This window comes from Bufo bufo, chromosome 4 (genome assembly GCF_905171765.1).
Source record: "Bufo bufo chromosome 4, aBufBuf1.1, whole genome shotgun sequence".
In the NCBI taxonomy this organism is placed as follows: domain Eukaryota; kingdom Metazoa; phylum Chordata; class Amphibia; order Anura; family Bufonidae; genus Bufo; species Bufo bufo.
In genome coordinates this window covers 567,928,663-567,944,201 of record NC_053392.1, presented here as the reverse complement: position 1 = coordinate 567,944,201, position 15,539 = coordinate 567,928,663, and the positions used below count along the sequence as shown (strand labels likewise).

The 15,539-nt window shown below is 41.9% G+C and overlaps 1 protein-coding gene across 2 annotated transcripts in view; it reads left to right on the top strand.

Moving 5' to 3' along the window:
* TTC7A (tetratricopeptide repeat domain 7A) overlaps positions 1-15,539 on the top strand; it is a 405,257-nt gene that overhangs the window by 68,134 nt on the left and 321,584 nt on the right. For both annotated transcript variants that reach the window (XM_040430310.1, XM_040430311.1), the window contains exon 6: positions 14,567-14,645. In XM_040430310.1, the coding sequence (XP_040286244.1) occupies positions 14,567-14,645 (79 nt within the window). The remainder of the gene's footprint in view (positions 1-14,566; positions 14,646-15,539) is intronic.

The window sequence follows — 15,539 nt, the reverse complement described above, 5'->3', positions numbered from 1 at the left end:
AAGAAAAGAACAGGGTTATAGTTCCACCTATATCGATAGAAGTTCGAGTTTTAGTTTGGTTGATCTTATGGATCTAGTAGAGTGGCATAGACTGTAGACCTCCATGGCGCCCAAGTTTTATAGTATTTGGCCGATGTGTTATTACTGTTTGCTATCATTTCTTCGAATCTGCAGTTAATATTTACTTTGCTGATTTTCCGTGAAATTGGAGGGGTGAGTGTGGATTTTAAATTCTAATGGTCCATTTGTAGACATAATCTGGATGGCCATACATAAGAGATAACTATCGGACAAATGTGCAAGCATGTTTATATAGTGAACGGGAAGAGGGGAGAAAGCTGCTGCCAGACACATCTGGCAGTGGTTTATCTTCCTGAGAACAAAAGGATCTACAGTGCCTTGAAAAAGTATTCCTACCCCTTGAACTTTTCCAAATTTTTTCACGTTACACCCACAAACTTAAATGTATATTATTGTGCTTTTATGTGACAGACCAACACAAAGTAGCAAGTATGTGTGAAAGGGAAAAGAAAATGATACAAGATTTTAATTTTTTGAAAAGTGTGGCATTCATTTGTATTTAACCTCCTGTACTCTAATACCCCTAAATAAAATCCAGTGTGACCAATTGCCTTCCGAAGTCACATAATTAGTAAATAGAGTCCACCTGTGTGTAATTTATTCTCAGTATAATGACAGCTGTTCTGTGAAGGCCTCAGAGGTTTGTTACAGAAAAAAATATCCCAAGCTCTGAACATCTCATGGAGCACTGTTCGATCCATCACATGAAAAGGAAAGGAGTATGGCACAACTGCAAACCTACCAAGACATGGCCGTCCACCTAAACTGACAGCCGAGGAAAGGACAGCACTAATTCGAGAAGCAGCCAAGAGCCCCATGGCCAAGAGACCCTGGAGGCAGGGCTGGCTCCAGGTTCATGTAGGCCCTTGGGTGATAAAGTCTCCGTTGGACCCCCTTGTGGCATTTTGCACAATGCACGTGGCAATCAAACTGCATGCATTATAATTATATATGTTAAAAAAAACTAAACGGGATCACTTTTTAGTCAATAATAAAGCCCACCATAATGCCCCCCAGTAGTAATAATTCTCATAATTATAATGTGACGAGAGATAAATAGCCCCTTATGTGCGCCAGTGCAAAAAATGCCCCCTAACAATGTGAACTAGTACAAAAATGCCCCCATTCTGTGTGCCAGTACAAAAAACACCCCCTCTTAGTGCCCCCAGTTGAGCTGATGTCCTCATAGTGCCCCCATAATATGCCAGTATAAAATACCCCTATATAGTGCCCCCAGTAAATGCCCCATAGTGCTCCTCAACATCCTTCCCCATATTTCCCCCATAATGTGCTAGTATAAAATACTCCTCCTTAGTGCCCAAGTAGATGCCCCCATAGTGCTCCTCCTTCCCCCCTTCCTCATAGTACCCCCCATAATGTGTGCCAGTATTAAATGCCCTTATATAGTGCCCCAGTAGATGCCCTCATAGTGTCCCCCATAATGTGCCAGTATAAAATACTCCATCTTAGTGTCCCAGTAGATGCCCCATAGTGCTTCGGTCCTCCCCTTCTCAATAGAGCCCCCCATAATATGCCAGTAAAAAATTCCCCTATATTGTGCCGTCATAGTGCTCCTAGTCCCCCCCTGCCCCATAGTGCGCCCAACAGCATTGTGCGAAATAAAAACAAAACACTAATACTTACCTTCATGCTTCTGGCCTGTGTCCCATGCTGTACGCTGCCCGGCTCAGTTGGCGTAACGATGATGTAATCGCACCACCTGCGCCGGCCTCTGATAGGCTGTAGGCACTAGGCCTGAAGCTTATCAGAGGAACGGGGAAAGGAGACGCTTCTCCCCTGCCCCGTTTCAGCATCCAACTGTATCGGTGTCCTGAGGACAGCAATACAGATGAATGTAGAGAGATGAGCACTTCAACAATGGTAGTGCTCATTTCCCACTGCCCTTCTGCTGCCGCCCCCAACCTATCTCCAGGGCCCCCTAATTGGCAGGGTGGCTGTGAGATCCCCTAGGAGCAGAGATCCACAGCTCAGGTGGGAAAATCTATCCAGAGGACAACTATTATTCATGTTCTCCACAAATCTGGCCTTTACGGAAGAGTGACATGAAGAAAGCAAGCCATTTGCAGTTTGCCACAAGCCATGTAGGAGTCACAGCAAACATGTAGAAGAAGATGCTCTGGTCAGATGAGTCCAAAGTTGAACTTTGTGGCCTAACTGCAAAGTGCTATGTGTGGCAAAAAACTAACCCTGCACATCAGCCTGAACACTCCATCCCCACCGTGAAACATGGTGGTAGCATCATCCTGATGCGGGGATGCTTTTCTTCAGCAGGAGCAGGGAAGCTGGTCAGAGTTGATGGGAAGATGGATGGAGCTAAATACAGGGGAACCCAGAAGGAAAACCCGGTAGAGGCTGCAGAAGACTTGAGACTGAGGCAGAGGTTCACCTTCCAGCAGGACAACGACCCTAAATATACAGCCAGAGCTACAATATAATGGTTTAGATCAAAGCCTATTCATGTGTTAGACTGGCCCAGTCAAAGTCCAGACCTAAATCCCATTGAGAATCTGCGGCAAGACTTGAAAATTGCTGTTCACAGACGCGGTCCATCCATAGCGTGAGCTATTTCACAAAGGAGAAAGGGCAAAGATTTTAGCCTCTAGATGTGCAAAGCTGGTGGAGACCTACCCCAAAAGACTTGCAGCTGTAACTGCAGCGAAAGGTGGTCCTACAAAGTATTGACTCAGGGGGGCTGAATACAAATGCACGCCACACTTTCCAGATTTTTATTTATTAAAATGTTTTGAAAACCATGTACGATTTTCTTTTCCCTTCACACATACTTGCTACTTTGTGTTAGTCTAACACATAACATCCCAATAAAAATACATTTGTTTGTGGGTGTAACGTGGAAAAAATGTGGAAAAGTTCTAGGGGTATGAGTACTTTTTCAAGGCACTATATTTGATATCTAGTAGAATAAATGTGTGTAGTGGCTCACCCGTTTTGGTTCTAGAATTACCAGGTGCTACCCCTCAGTCTGAATGTTAAAAAGGTTATATTATAAATTGAATAACAGGCACTCAGTCATCAGGAAATGTATCAAGAGGCAGATATGTATATTTAAACGATAATTATGATATCCACATACATATGTAAAAAAAACTCTAAAAAAAATATCTAAATAAATCTAAAAGCAATATATACAAATACAGATATATAAAACGTAGAATAACAGTTCACATATGATGATGTGTCTTCCCGTCTGGCCCAGTGGAGCCTATATAGGCTGCCTGATGGAATACCTGAGGCAGATGGGAGTACGCTCTATCAGATGTGTATAACAGAGTCAGCAATGAGATATATTTAGCAAAAAACTGAAAAAAAAAAGTACTTTTTTATAAGGCTATTCAGTTCTCTTTAACCTTAGATATTAAATAGCTTTTGTCCATATTTCATAAAACCATGATTGTGTGAACTTCAATCCCGTTAGAGCCTTATATACAGAACCTTATATAGCAGCTACTCCAACGTCATTGTTAAATCGATGCACATGATTAGAATAAAAAATCGATACCATAATTGTAGATGTAAATTAAATAATGTCCCATTTCATTCATAATCACAGGTGCATGATAGGAAATATAGCTGATTAATGTTCATGATTTATATTATATAAATATCATCTTCCACATTCCTTGTAAATGGTAATCTAGTTAGTAGCTTAATTTCATATACTGTTCTTTGTCATGGAATAAAATGTTACCGCCTTATTCCTCCGGAGTAGGTCTTTATTGAAGCGATGTTACGCTCTAACTGCGAACCTCCCGACTCACCATGCCAAAACCGGTGCGCGTAGCTTGTTCGGCGTCCTGCGTGGTCCGGCTGCTTGTTGAATTACCGATACTGCGCACTTTACATTGTTCGCTTTAGGTCTTAGGATTTGCAAATTATGCTTTTAGTTGCCAGTGTCCCGTAGCAGTTGTGTCGGGGGTCTTGTTTGGATAACTGTAGTACCATACGCGTTTCGGATCAACCTGCTCCTTCCTCAGTGGCACCAGCCTTTTAATATAATTGATATATATTTCTCTATCTATTTGTCTAATATCTATCGATCTATATATCTATCTATTATCTACCTGCCTATCTGTCTTTCTACATATCTAACTATATCTCTCTTATCTATCTATCTATCTATCTATCTATCTATCTATCTATCTGCCTATCTACATATCTATTAATCAATCTATCTATCTATCTATCTATCTGTCTAAAAACTGTGCAAAATAGAAGCACCATAAAAAAACAAAAGGCCGGGTGTAAGCCCAAGAGGACTTGACCAAATCCCTGTGGATAACAGGCAGCACAGTCCACTGGTTAAAAAGCCCCCAAAAAAAGGTGAACGCTTGGGTAAATAAAAGATAATTTTTTTCTTTCTAACCATTGGAGTGTGCTACCTTTTTGCTGCTTTATCTGTCTGTCTGGGCATTCCCAGTCTACTATATAGAAAATCTGTCGAGTTATGATGTGATACGTGCCCTCCATATCACCGCAGTATTCCAGACATTGTGGCTGACAACCCTCACCGCTCCCAGTTCTATGCTCACAGGAATTGTCACCCATATGTCGTACACTCCAGAATGGCACATCCGCCATGTGATATATGAGGACATATGTAGCACAGCAGAACTAGACGGATATGAAATGGAACCACAGGAAGAACCTTCAGATTTTATGATGGTTAAAGCTGGTGTCTCACAAGCAGTTTTTTTTTCCTTAAAGGTGGGACCCACACCAATAAGACAATGGGATATGCCCCCATTGTCCATGATGAGATAACCCCTTTAAAGACTTTCCACTGCTGGAAACCTCAGATAGCGCCCCCAGGGTCACTGACTATTCTCAGTGGTGACATGCTAGGATGGAAGGCAGCTGAAAGTCTCCGCTTTATAGCTGTGAATGCGCCTTGTGTCAGATACCATTGATTTTAACAGAGACGCTTTCCCTGATAGTGTTTTATCGCTTTGGTTAAACTGCTGTCACCGGTCATTGTCAGCGGCTCTTGTGACAACCTCCAAAGCCATTAGTGCAGGTTTATGGGAGATTTTAGGAGCTCACATTTTTCATCATTTACAGCAATCTAAGGGAATGAAGGAAAATTACAGAAATTTGTGGGTTGTGCTACAGATCAATAGTGTGGCACCTACAGAGTTCCGCGAACCCTTACAGTACCTCTCCAATATAATGAGAAACATTTCTCACAGTCATGAAAATCATAAAAAATGGTGGTGCGTTCCGCTGCATGCTGTATTATGGCAGCACTACACATCGGCTCACAAGGTGCCTATGAGTGTTTATTATGGGCCCTAGGAAACGTGTATGCAGCTCCACAGGCTCCATGCATGCTACCATGGGGGTTATCTTTTAGCATTTGCGTGCTGTATCTAAGGTCTGTGTTCTTACCTCAGTTTTCAAAGAAAGTTTGCATAATGGCTGCGCCTCTTTGTACTATATATCTATGCAGGAACTGGTGTTTTTAGGCTTCCCTGAAGTCTTTTTCACCCTGTTCTCTGTTTCAGCTGCACAGCTAGATGCATTTCTCACAGAAGCAGGGGTTGTTTCCCTGCTGCCACTACTATATGCAGTGACCTCACTTCCCACTATGTTTGTTTTCTTCTAGGTGAGCTCAGAAAGCTAATATGGATAAATCACACTTCTAGAAAAGAAGGAGGCTCCTTTGATTTTCAGAAGCAGTGTAGAAGCAGTTGTTTTAGCAGGCTCAGGATCCCAGCTAGCTGTGGCACTCCCCCACTTCCTCTCTGCAGTCTTCTGAGTCTCTGTTACCAGGGAGGGGTCTTGCCTGACAGCAGGGAGTGGACTGAGAATTAGGTGGAAGTAAGACCGCTAGTTGCCATGATTTTACAGCTTTTTTTTTTTTCAGGTGGACGCAGGCAGATTTTTTTTTAAATGAAGTAATTTAGAAATGTGATAATTGCACCATTCTCCAGTAAATGAAAAAAAACTTTGTGACAGTACAGTGACTATTAAAAGTAAGAGTTGAATCTATCAGGGGAAAAGAAAATTTGAATGAGGGCCTCAGATCCAGTGCTTTCAAAAATAAAAGCACTTGATCACCTCACCGATCGCCGTCGCTGACATTCCGATGGCGCCAGGGTCCACGCTCTGCTCCTCTCTTAACACTACAGGAAATGGCTTGGATTGTTTTTAGCGATCAGCAGAAATATCAGCCATTTACTGATAGGTTGAGACAGGAGCGGAAAGTGGGACCCTGGCAGGAAGATCGTCGAGTATAAAAGTATTTTTACACCATTTGCTGCCCTGGGTACTCTCTTTGGTAGTGCTAAAATACCCCTTTAAAGCAGAACTCCGCTCAAAACCTATACATTTTATGTGACTTCAGTTAATTCCATTATTCCAATTCTTTCTTGTCATCTACACACGAGTCCAGGAAGCTGAGATATATGGAGCTGTCGGAGTCTTCACATAGTAGGACTGCTTTAGCCTCGGATATGTAAGGAACTCTGGCCCAGCTTTACTAATGTGTCTGTGCCTAGAATCTGTCTTAAAACGGGTACCAGCTGGCACAATTTGGCACAACTAGGGTTACTATGTTTTTTTTCCCGCTTTGCTTGAAAAGGGGTGTGGACGGTTTTGCATCAGAAATGTGCTACAGGCTTAGTAAATCTGTATTCACTGGTGATGTGCAAGTAACAATAGAAACACCGGAGCCAGTCAGTCAAAAAATGATATTTTTACCCTGCGGATCCAGTATTTTATAGGAGGAAAAATCCCCATTTAGGCTTCGTTCGCATTTCCATTTTTCACTGACGCGTGCTGTTGCATTTTCTACGGACAGCACACGTACCCATTGATTTGAATGTGTTTGTTCACAAATCAGTATTTTTTTTACTGACCGTGGGCCATTAGGCCTCTTTCACCACCACCAAGTTTTCCATCGCGATGCAGTTCGTATAGTGAACACATATTATCCGGATTGAATCCTGACCCATTCATTTCAATAGGTCTGTGCACATGAGCATGCGTTTTTGATGCATCGTTTCATCGTTCCATAGAATTGAATGGCGCTGCATGAAAAACGGAAGATGTCCGGATGCACTGCGTTTTTCATTGAGGGTTACTAGGAGATGGAGATTGTTATTCTTCAGTATTTTTTCACGCGCGTGAAAAACACATCCAATCCGGATTCAATAGGGACCTAAAAAACGCACACACTGAACGCAATTGCAGAAAAAACTGATTGAACTTGCCTGCAAAACCATCCGTTTTTCCCTGAACAGACCCTGACGCGATCCGTATCGCTCGTGTGAAAAAAGCCTCATGTCCTATTCACACAGTCAGTGATTTCCATCAGTGGTTGCGAGCCAAAACGAGATGCGGATCTAAACACAGAACAGGTGCAGACCTTTCCCTTAGGGCTCATGCACACAAAAGTGTGCGGCCCGTGCCCATATTGCAGCCCGCAAACAGCGAGTCCGCAAAATATACGGGCACCAGCTGTGTGTGCTCACTTGAATGGGTCCGCCATCAGCAAGATATAGAGCAAAAGCTACGAAGCGCTTCCGTGGGATTTGGGTCCATTTTTTTGCGGTGCAGACTAAATGTTGCAAATCGTGGGCCCTTTCAAGTGAATGTTTGTGGTCTGCAGCACAGGCATGGTGAGCACACATTCATGAGCCCTTATACTTTATCTCTGTGAAAGCTCCAATCATGGTTGTGCCGCTTTTTCTTATAATGTGCAAGCACGGCCACCGCTGCTGGATTGCAGGGTGGTCGTAACCATCGAAACGAGCAGTGAAGAATGTGATGGAAAATGAATCCACCCAGTAAAGGAGACAATATGGATAATAACAATACATTAGTAAGTGCCTTGTATTAACTTTCTCTACATTATAAATGATATTTGCTGAATTGACACAATCCCTTTAAAGGCCTCATGCACACGGCCGTTGTTCTGGTCCGCATCCGAGCCGCAATTTTTGCGGCTTGGATGTGGACCCATTCACTTCAATGGGGCCGCAAAAGATGCGGACAGCACTCCGTTCCGTGGTCCACAAAAAAATATAACCTGTCCTATTCTTGTCCGTTTTGTGGTCAAGAATAGGCAGTTATATCGATGGCTGTCCGTGCCGTTCTGCAAATTGCGGAACGCACACGGACGCCATACGTGTTTTGTGGATCTGCAATTCGCGGACGCAAAACACACAACGGTCGTGTGCATGAGGCCAAAGTTTATGGATCCGTAAAAAATCACTGACATCTGTGTTTGCTCTGCCACTAATAGGCCTCTTTCACACAAGCGTGTCCGGATTAGGTCCGGATGCGTCCCGGTGCATTGCGGAAAACCCACGCGAGTAGGTACGCAATTGCAGTCAGTTTTGATTGCGATTGCGTTCCGTTGTTCAGTTTATATCGCGCGGGTGCAATGTGTTTTGCACGCGCGTGATAAAAAACTGACTGTGGTACCCAGACCCGAACTTCTTCACAGAAGTTCAGGTTTGGGTTCAAGGTTGTGTAGATGTTACTATTATCCCTTATAACATGGTTATAAGTGAAAATAATAGCATTCTGAATACAAAATGCTAAGTATAATAGGGCTGGAGGGGTTAAAAAATAATAAAAAATAATTTAACTCACCTTAATCCACTTGTTCGCGCAGCCGGCATCTCTTCTGTTTTCATCAATGAGGAAAAGGACCTTTGATGACGTCACTACGCTCATCACATGGTCAGTCACATGATCCATCACCATGGTGATGGATCATGTGACGGACCATGTGATGAATGTAGTGACGTCATCAAAGGTCCTATTCCTCACAGAACAAGACATATTCCTCACAGAACAAGACAGAAGAGATGCCGGCTGCGCGAACAAGTGGATTAAGGTGAGTTAAATTATTATTATTTTTTTTTTAACCCCTCCATCCCTATTTTACTAAGCATTCTGTATTCAGAATGCTATTATTTTCCCTTATAACCATGTTGTAAGGGGAAATAATAATGATTGGGTCCCCATCCCGATCATCACCTAGCAACCGTGTGTGAAAATCGCACCGCATCTGCACTTGCTTGCGGATGCTTGCGATTTTCACGCAACCCCATTCATTTCTATGGGGCCTGCGTTACGTGAAAAACGCACAAAGAGGAGCATGCTGCGATTTTCACGCAACGCACAAGTGATGCATGAAAATCACCGCTCATGTGCACAGCCCCATAGAAATGAATGGGTCCGGATTCAGGGCGGGTGCAATGCGTTTAACTCACGCATTGCACCCTCGCGGAAATCTCGCCCGTGTGAAAGGGGCCATAGGATATGCTTTGGCAGTTAGTTTTCACTTGAGCAGTGTCCATGGAATATGGATGACACACGGACCAAACACAGATCCTTCATGGATATCTTCAGAGATAAAACGCAGATAGACACGGAAATGTGAACGCGGCCTCACCATGATGTTCCCTCCTTGCCTTCGGCGGACACAGGGACAACTAAAGCGGCTATACAGTGTGAGGGCCCCAAACAAATAGCCCCTTATATCTTAGCATCGCCTGCGTGACATGTGGGGGGGCATATTTGGGGATAACAGTGGGATCTGAATTTAAGAATTTTAAGGGTCGATGGGCTTTGGTTTTACAAGTAATGTTAGATATCAAGATGAAGATCAAGCAAGATCATATCATGAAGCATAGATTCTAGTATCGGTGGTTGGACTTTTCATCATTTTCTTGGTGATTAGCTGACTGAACGCTTCTCCCTTGTGATCAGCAGGGGGGAGCCGATCAAGACCTCATTTCAAGGTCTCATCTCCAAATAAATGTATGTTATGGGCCCTTGTGAGGGAGAACAAAACAAGATTACACGTTTTAATGCTAAATTGCTTAAGGGTACTTTCACACTTGCGGCAATCCGGACGCAAACTGATGGCATTCGTCAGACGGATCCGGCTGACAAATGCATTGAAATACCGGATCCGTTTCTCCGGTGTCATCCGGAAAAACGGATCTGGTATTATTTTTTTGGGCATTTTTAAAGGTATGCGCAGACTGAAAAGCCGGATCGGTTTTGCCGGAACACGGCACTAATACACTTCAATGTAAATTAATGCCGGATCCGTCATTCTGGCAATTATTCTGTATTTTTGGCCAAAGCATGCTGCAGTATTTTCTCTGTCCAAAAAACGTAAAAGGGACTGAACTGATGCATACTGAACGGAATACTCTCCATTCAGAATGCATTAGGATAAAACTGATCAGTTCTTTTCCGGTATTGAGCTCCTGTGACGGAACTCAGTACCGGAAAACAAAAACGCTAGTGTGAAAGTACCCTGAGACACTCAGTACATGTTTAATCTAATAAATAGTGTGGAACTGAAGATTTGAGCAGCACAGTGGACCCTTGCAGTAATGACAATCAAACACTAGAGGGTGCACTGTGCTCATACAAAACAATGCGGTGTTGAGCGCTGTAACATCCTGCGTTCACAAAGATGATTTTGTACTCGTTCCTGTATTTTCCATTCATGCTCGTGTGATAGTGTTTAAGAGGTTTTAAACCTGGACAATTTTAGCTTGCAGCTCCAAGGCTCTGGCTGTATGAACCCCCCCACCATCAACTTTTATCCCCATTTCCTCCGCAGTGACATAGAAACATAGAATGTGTCGGCAGATAAGAACCATTTGGCCCATCTAGTCTGCCCAATATACTGAGTACTATGAATAGCCTCTGGCCCTATCTTATATGAAGGATGGCCTTATGCCTATCCCATACATGCTTAAACCCCTTCACTGTATTTGCAGCTACCACTTCTGCAGGAAGGCTATTCCATGCATCCACTACTCTCTCAGTAAAGTAATACTTCCTGATATTACTTTTAAACCTTTGCCCCTCTAATTTAAAACTATGTCCTCTTGTAGCAGTTTTTCTTCTTTTAAATATTCTCTCCTCTTTTACCTTGTTGATTCCCTTTATGTATTTAAAAATTTCTATCATATCCCCTCTGTCTCGTCTTTCTTCCAAGCTATACATGTTAAGGTCCTTTAATCTTTCCTGGTAAGTTTTATCCTGCAATCCATGTACCAGTTTAGTAGCTCTTCTCTGAACTCTCTCCAAAGTATCAATATCCTTCTGGAGATATGGTCTCCAGTACTGCGCACAATACTCCAAATGAGGTCTCACTAGTGCTCTGTAGAGCGGCATAAGCACTTCACTCTTTCTACTGGTAATGCCTCTCCCTATACACCCCAGCATTCTGCTAGCATTTTCTGCTGCTCTATGACACTGTCTGTCTACCTTTAAGTCTTCTGAATTAATGACCCCTAAATCCCTTTCCTCAGATACTGAGGTTAGGACTGTGTCACTGATTTTATATTCTGCTCTTGGGTTTTTACGTCCCAGGTGCATTATCTTGGACTTATCAACATTACATTTTAGTTGCCAGATTTTTGACCATTCCTCTAGTTTTCCTAAATCCTTTTCCATTTGGTGTATCCCTCCAGGAACATCAACCCTGTTACATATCTTTGTGTCATCAGCAAAAAGACACACCTTACCATCGAGGCCTTCTGCAATTTCGCTGATAAAGATATTAAACAATATGGGTCCCAGAACAGATCCCTGAGGTACCCCACTGGTAACAAGACCTTGGTCTGAATATACTCCATTGACTACAACCCTCTGTTGCCTGTCCCTCAGCCACTGCCTAATCCATTCAACAATATGGGAGTCCACGCACAAAGACTGTAATTTATTGATAAGCCTTCTATGTGGGACAGTACCAAAAGCCTTACTAAAGTCTAGATAAGCGATGTCTACTGCACCTCCGCCATCTATTATTATAGTCACCCAATCAAAAAAAATCAATAAGATTAGTTTGACATGATCTCCCTGAAGTAAACCCATGCTGTTTTTCATCTTTTAATCCATGGGATTTTAGATGTTCCACAATCCTCTCCTTAAGTATGGTTTCCATTAATTTCCCCACTATTGATGTCAGGCTTACTGGCCTATAGTTGCCCGATTCCTCCCCACTACCTTTCTTGTGAATGGGCACAACATTTGCTAATTTCCAATCTTCTGGGACGACTCCTGTTACCAGTGATTAGTTAAATAAATCTGTTAATGGTTTTGCTGGTGAAGATGTCCTCTTCAGATGAGTTGGCGACCATGCAAATATTAGAACAGGAGCTGCTAATGAAAAATATACCCTTTAAATTTCAAAGAGGGAATGTGTCATCAGGAAATGACTTGATGTTTAAGTCAAGTTTTTATGTTAAACATATTTTTTAATAACTATATCAGTGATGTTATTTTTATTATTCCATGCCACTATCTATTTTTTTTTTTAAATCCTAGCATCCTGCAGTTTTCATGCTGGTTTTGAGACTCATAGTATTAGGCTTTCAGATTTCAGCAGTCCTCTCATTATCATCACAGGCAGGATTGCAATGAGAGATATCACCTACATATAGATAACACAGGATCACAGACCATTCACAATAAGTGAGGTCACCACAGCTTATCTACTCCCCTTCTCTGCACAAGTCACAGACCATGCCCACAGATCACTCCCTTAGCAGTCAATGAGTCTTTTCCAGACTACAGGTTCTTATGGTCCTGCTGTAAAGCTAGTCTTTTAAGTGGGGTTAATGACAGCTCAGGCAAGATGGCCGCCCCCATAATCATGTACAGAAAACAGAAAATCTACAATCAGAAAATAAGATAGATTACGAAAAAGGGATGTGCGTCCTTATCCGGTAAAGAAAAGACCCAGAGTTGGTAACAAACAATATTAGACGAGATAAAGGGTCTACTTTTTTATGTCACAGAAACAGGCTTAGGGCTCATTCAGACGGCCGTAGTGTTTTGCGGTGCGCAAATTGAGTATCCGCAAAACACGGATACCGGCCGCGTGCATTCCGCATTTTGCGGACCACACATGGCCAGCACTATGATAGAAATGCCTATTCTTTGGGTCGCATAATGGAACTACGGATGCGGACAACACACGGAACAGATTCGGACCCATTCATACGGTCATCTGAATGAGCCCTTACTCTGGTCTTTGGGCTGCATCTAGTATTGTAGCTCAGAACCATTCTGTTGACTGTGATACCAGTCATAGCTCATGGACGAATGTGGCACTGTGTCTGGGTAGAAAAATATTTTTTCCTCATCCTGGACAACTCTTCAAAGGGATTTTCTGGGGCTTAAATATTTGTATGACAGTACAAGTTTCTTTTTAAACCATTGATAAGATATATTTGCAATTCTAATTTCCACCACATGGTGTGCTGTTATTAGGAATCATGTCTATGTACGCGTTCTCTCACCTACAGTGCCGCCTAGTGGTAAAAATATTTAGTGCATCATATTGCAATACCTTGTTCACTCCTACTTTATCCAAGGTGTTTGTAATGAAGTCAGTGGTGGAAATTTGGATAAAAAAAAGAGAAAAAATCAAAAATACAAGGAGCACTATAATCGTAGAAATACTTAGTAATTTTTTTTTTATTATTTCCTTTGTCACACAGCTAAAAGCGCCGGAAACTGTATGTGAATATACCCTGCAAGGTTTAGTGATGTCTAAAATGAAGCATTTTTAGAAAATATTTTTGTATTTTTTCAGGCGGCTGTTAGGAGACACTTGACGGCATTCCTGACCGTTTCCCCGTCTGTTTAGATTGTAATGTCAGTCCTGTAATGAGTGTTAACTGTACCTGTTTAATAATTTAAATTGGCTAAAAGCAAAAGTCTCTCTGAAATATTCATTGTAAACCAATTTCCTGCTGTAAGGCCTTCGCCCTTCTGTCGATACTAGGCTGTGTACACATTACGGGAGGACACGCTTACCTACAGCAGGATGAGTGCATTTTTTCAACACTTTCGAGTTTCTAGGCAGTTTCTAGGCACAATTTAAAGAGATATCCGGGACTAATGGGTTATCCCACAATAAGTATTATTACAATATATATGTAATACATATTATTTTTTTTTATATGTACATTAGCGCCCCCTGCTGTTTGTCCTTCTGGTCCATCTTCTCCTGCATTCCCAGGTGGACGAACATGCTCAGTAGCTTTCCTGCTTCCTTCCCTTCTTCTAGTTTAGTCATCTCGTCTCTTTGTAAAGATAGTCTGCAGATGCACTGAAAGTGGCGGCTGTAGAACAAAAATGGTTGAACTTTAATAAAAATGTGTTTTTTTTTTAGCCCAAAATGAGTAAAAGGCAATGATAATAAAAATGCCTCCAAAGGTGTTGATAGCCCTTAAACATAAAAATGAATGCAAAATTGGAGGGTTTCACAAAACAACCTTGAAAAGTTAACCCTTTCATTTGATTGGTTGGCACCAGCACCGTTTTTATTTGCATCAGTTCTTTTATCTATTCCTGTTTTATGTTAGTGACCTGTAATGTAGCTTTTTTGTGTAGTTGATACTTTCTTGCTATGTGATTATGATTATTATATATATATATTTTTTTCATTTTACAGAAATATATTAAAGGGAATCAAAGAGCTTCGGGATGTTTTACGGGTTGTGGAAACAAAGGCAACACAGGCCTTCAAGATGGTGAGATTATAGATGTTTTTTTTTTTTTGCTGCCTTTCATTTGGCGTGGTTTTTTATCTGTTCTATATATTTTTATACTCAGGCCCCACAAATCTTAACCCGTGATGACGGTATAGCTTTCTTCTTCTGTGCCAGCTGGTGTTCCATTGACATTTGGTGCTATTGTTTTTTGTTTTCTTTTAAAAAGGTTCTTCAGTGCCACAGTGTGTATTCTACAGTTTTAAGTCCTCAAATGACATAATGCACAACTAAGGGGCTGCCGAACCTCTTGTAGGAACACCAGACATAGAAATTATTGATACCAGGAAACGGGAGATTATTTTGTTCCCCTCGGTTTGTCTAGCCTCAGGATTTTCTGCATGTTCCTAAAACATACAGGTATCTAGAAATGCTGACAGAGAACACAGGGGTTAATCTTCTGCTGATCTGTTTGATTTCTAGCTGGGAGTGATTGAATGGACAGGGCTTAGGGCTGTATTACACCAAGAGATTATCTGACCAATTTCTGTCCAATCAGACCAATAGTCGGTGTGTATAACAAAAGATCTGTGTGTTTAACCGTCCATCTGACCATTGATTGGTCAGACAATCTGTCAGATAATCTGTTGGTGTATATGCAGCCCTTGGTCCAGGGGGCTCATCAATCTTTTTGAATACTGCAAGACAGAACAGGGAGGATGCTGCAGCTAGTTGTCTAACAGCCAGATAGTGGTTGGGATAAAGGATTATCTGACTGGTGTTCTGAGACATTTAGAGAAGATTTTCTCAAAAGATTTTTTTTACATATGTTAGTGGTTAACTTGAGTGAAACAAAACTTTGTGTTATGCCTGCAATCTTCACTTGTACATTCATTTTCAGACCCCCTAATCTTTAGTTTCCAACCTGCATTTAGT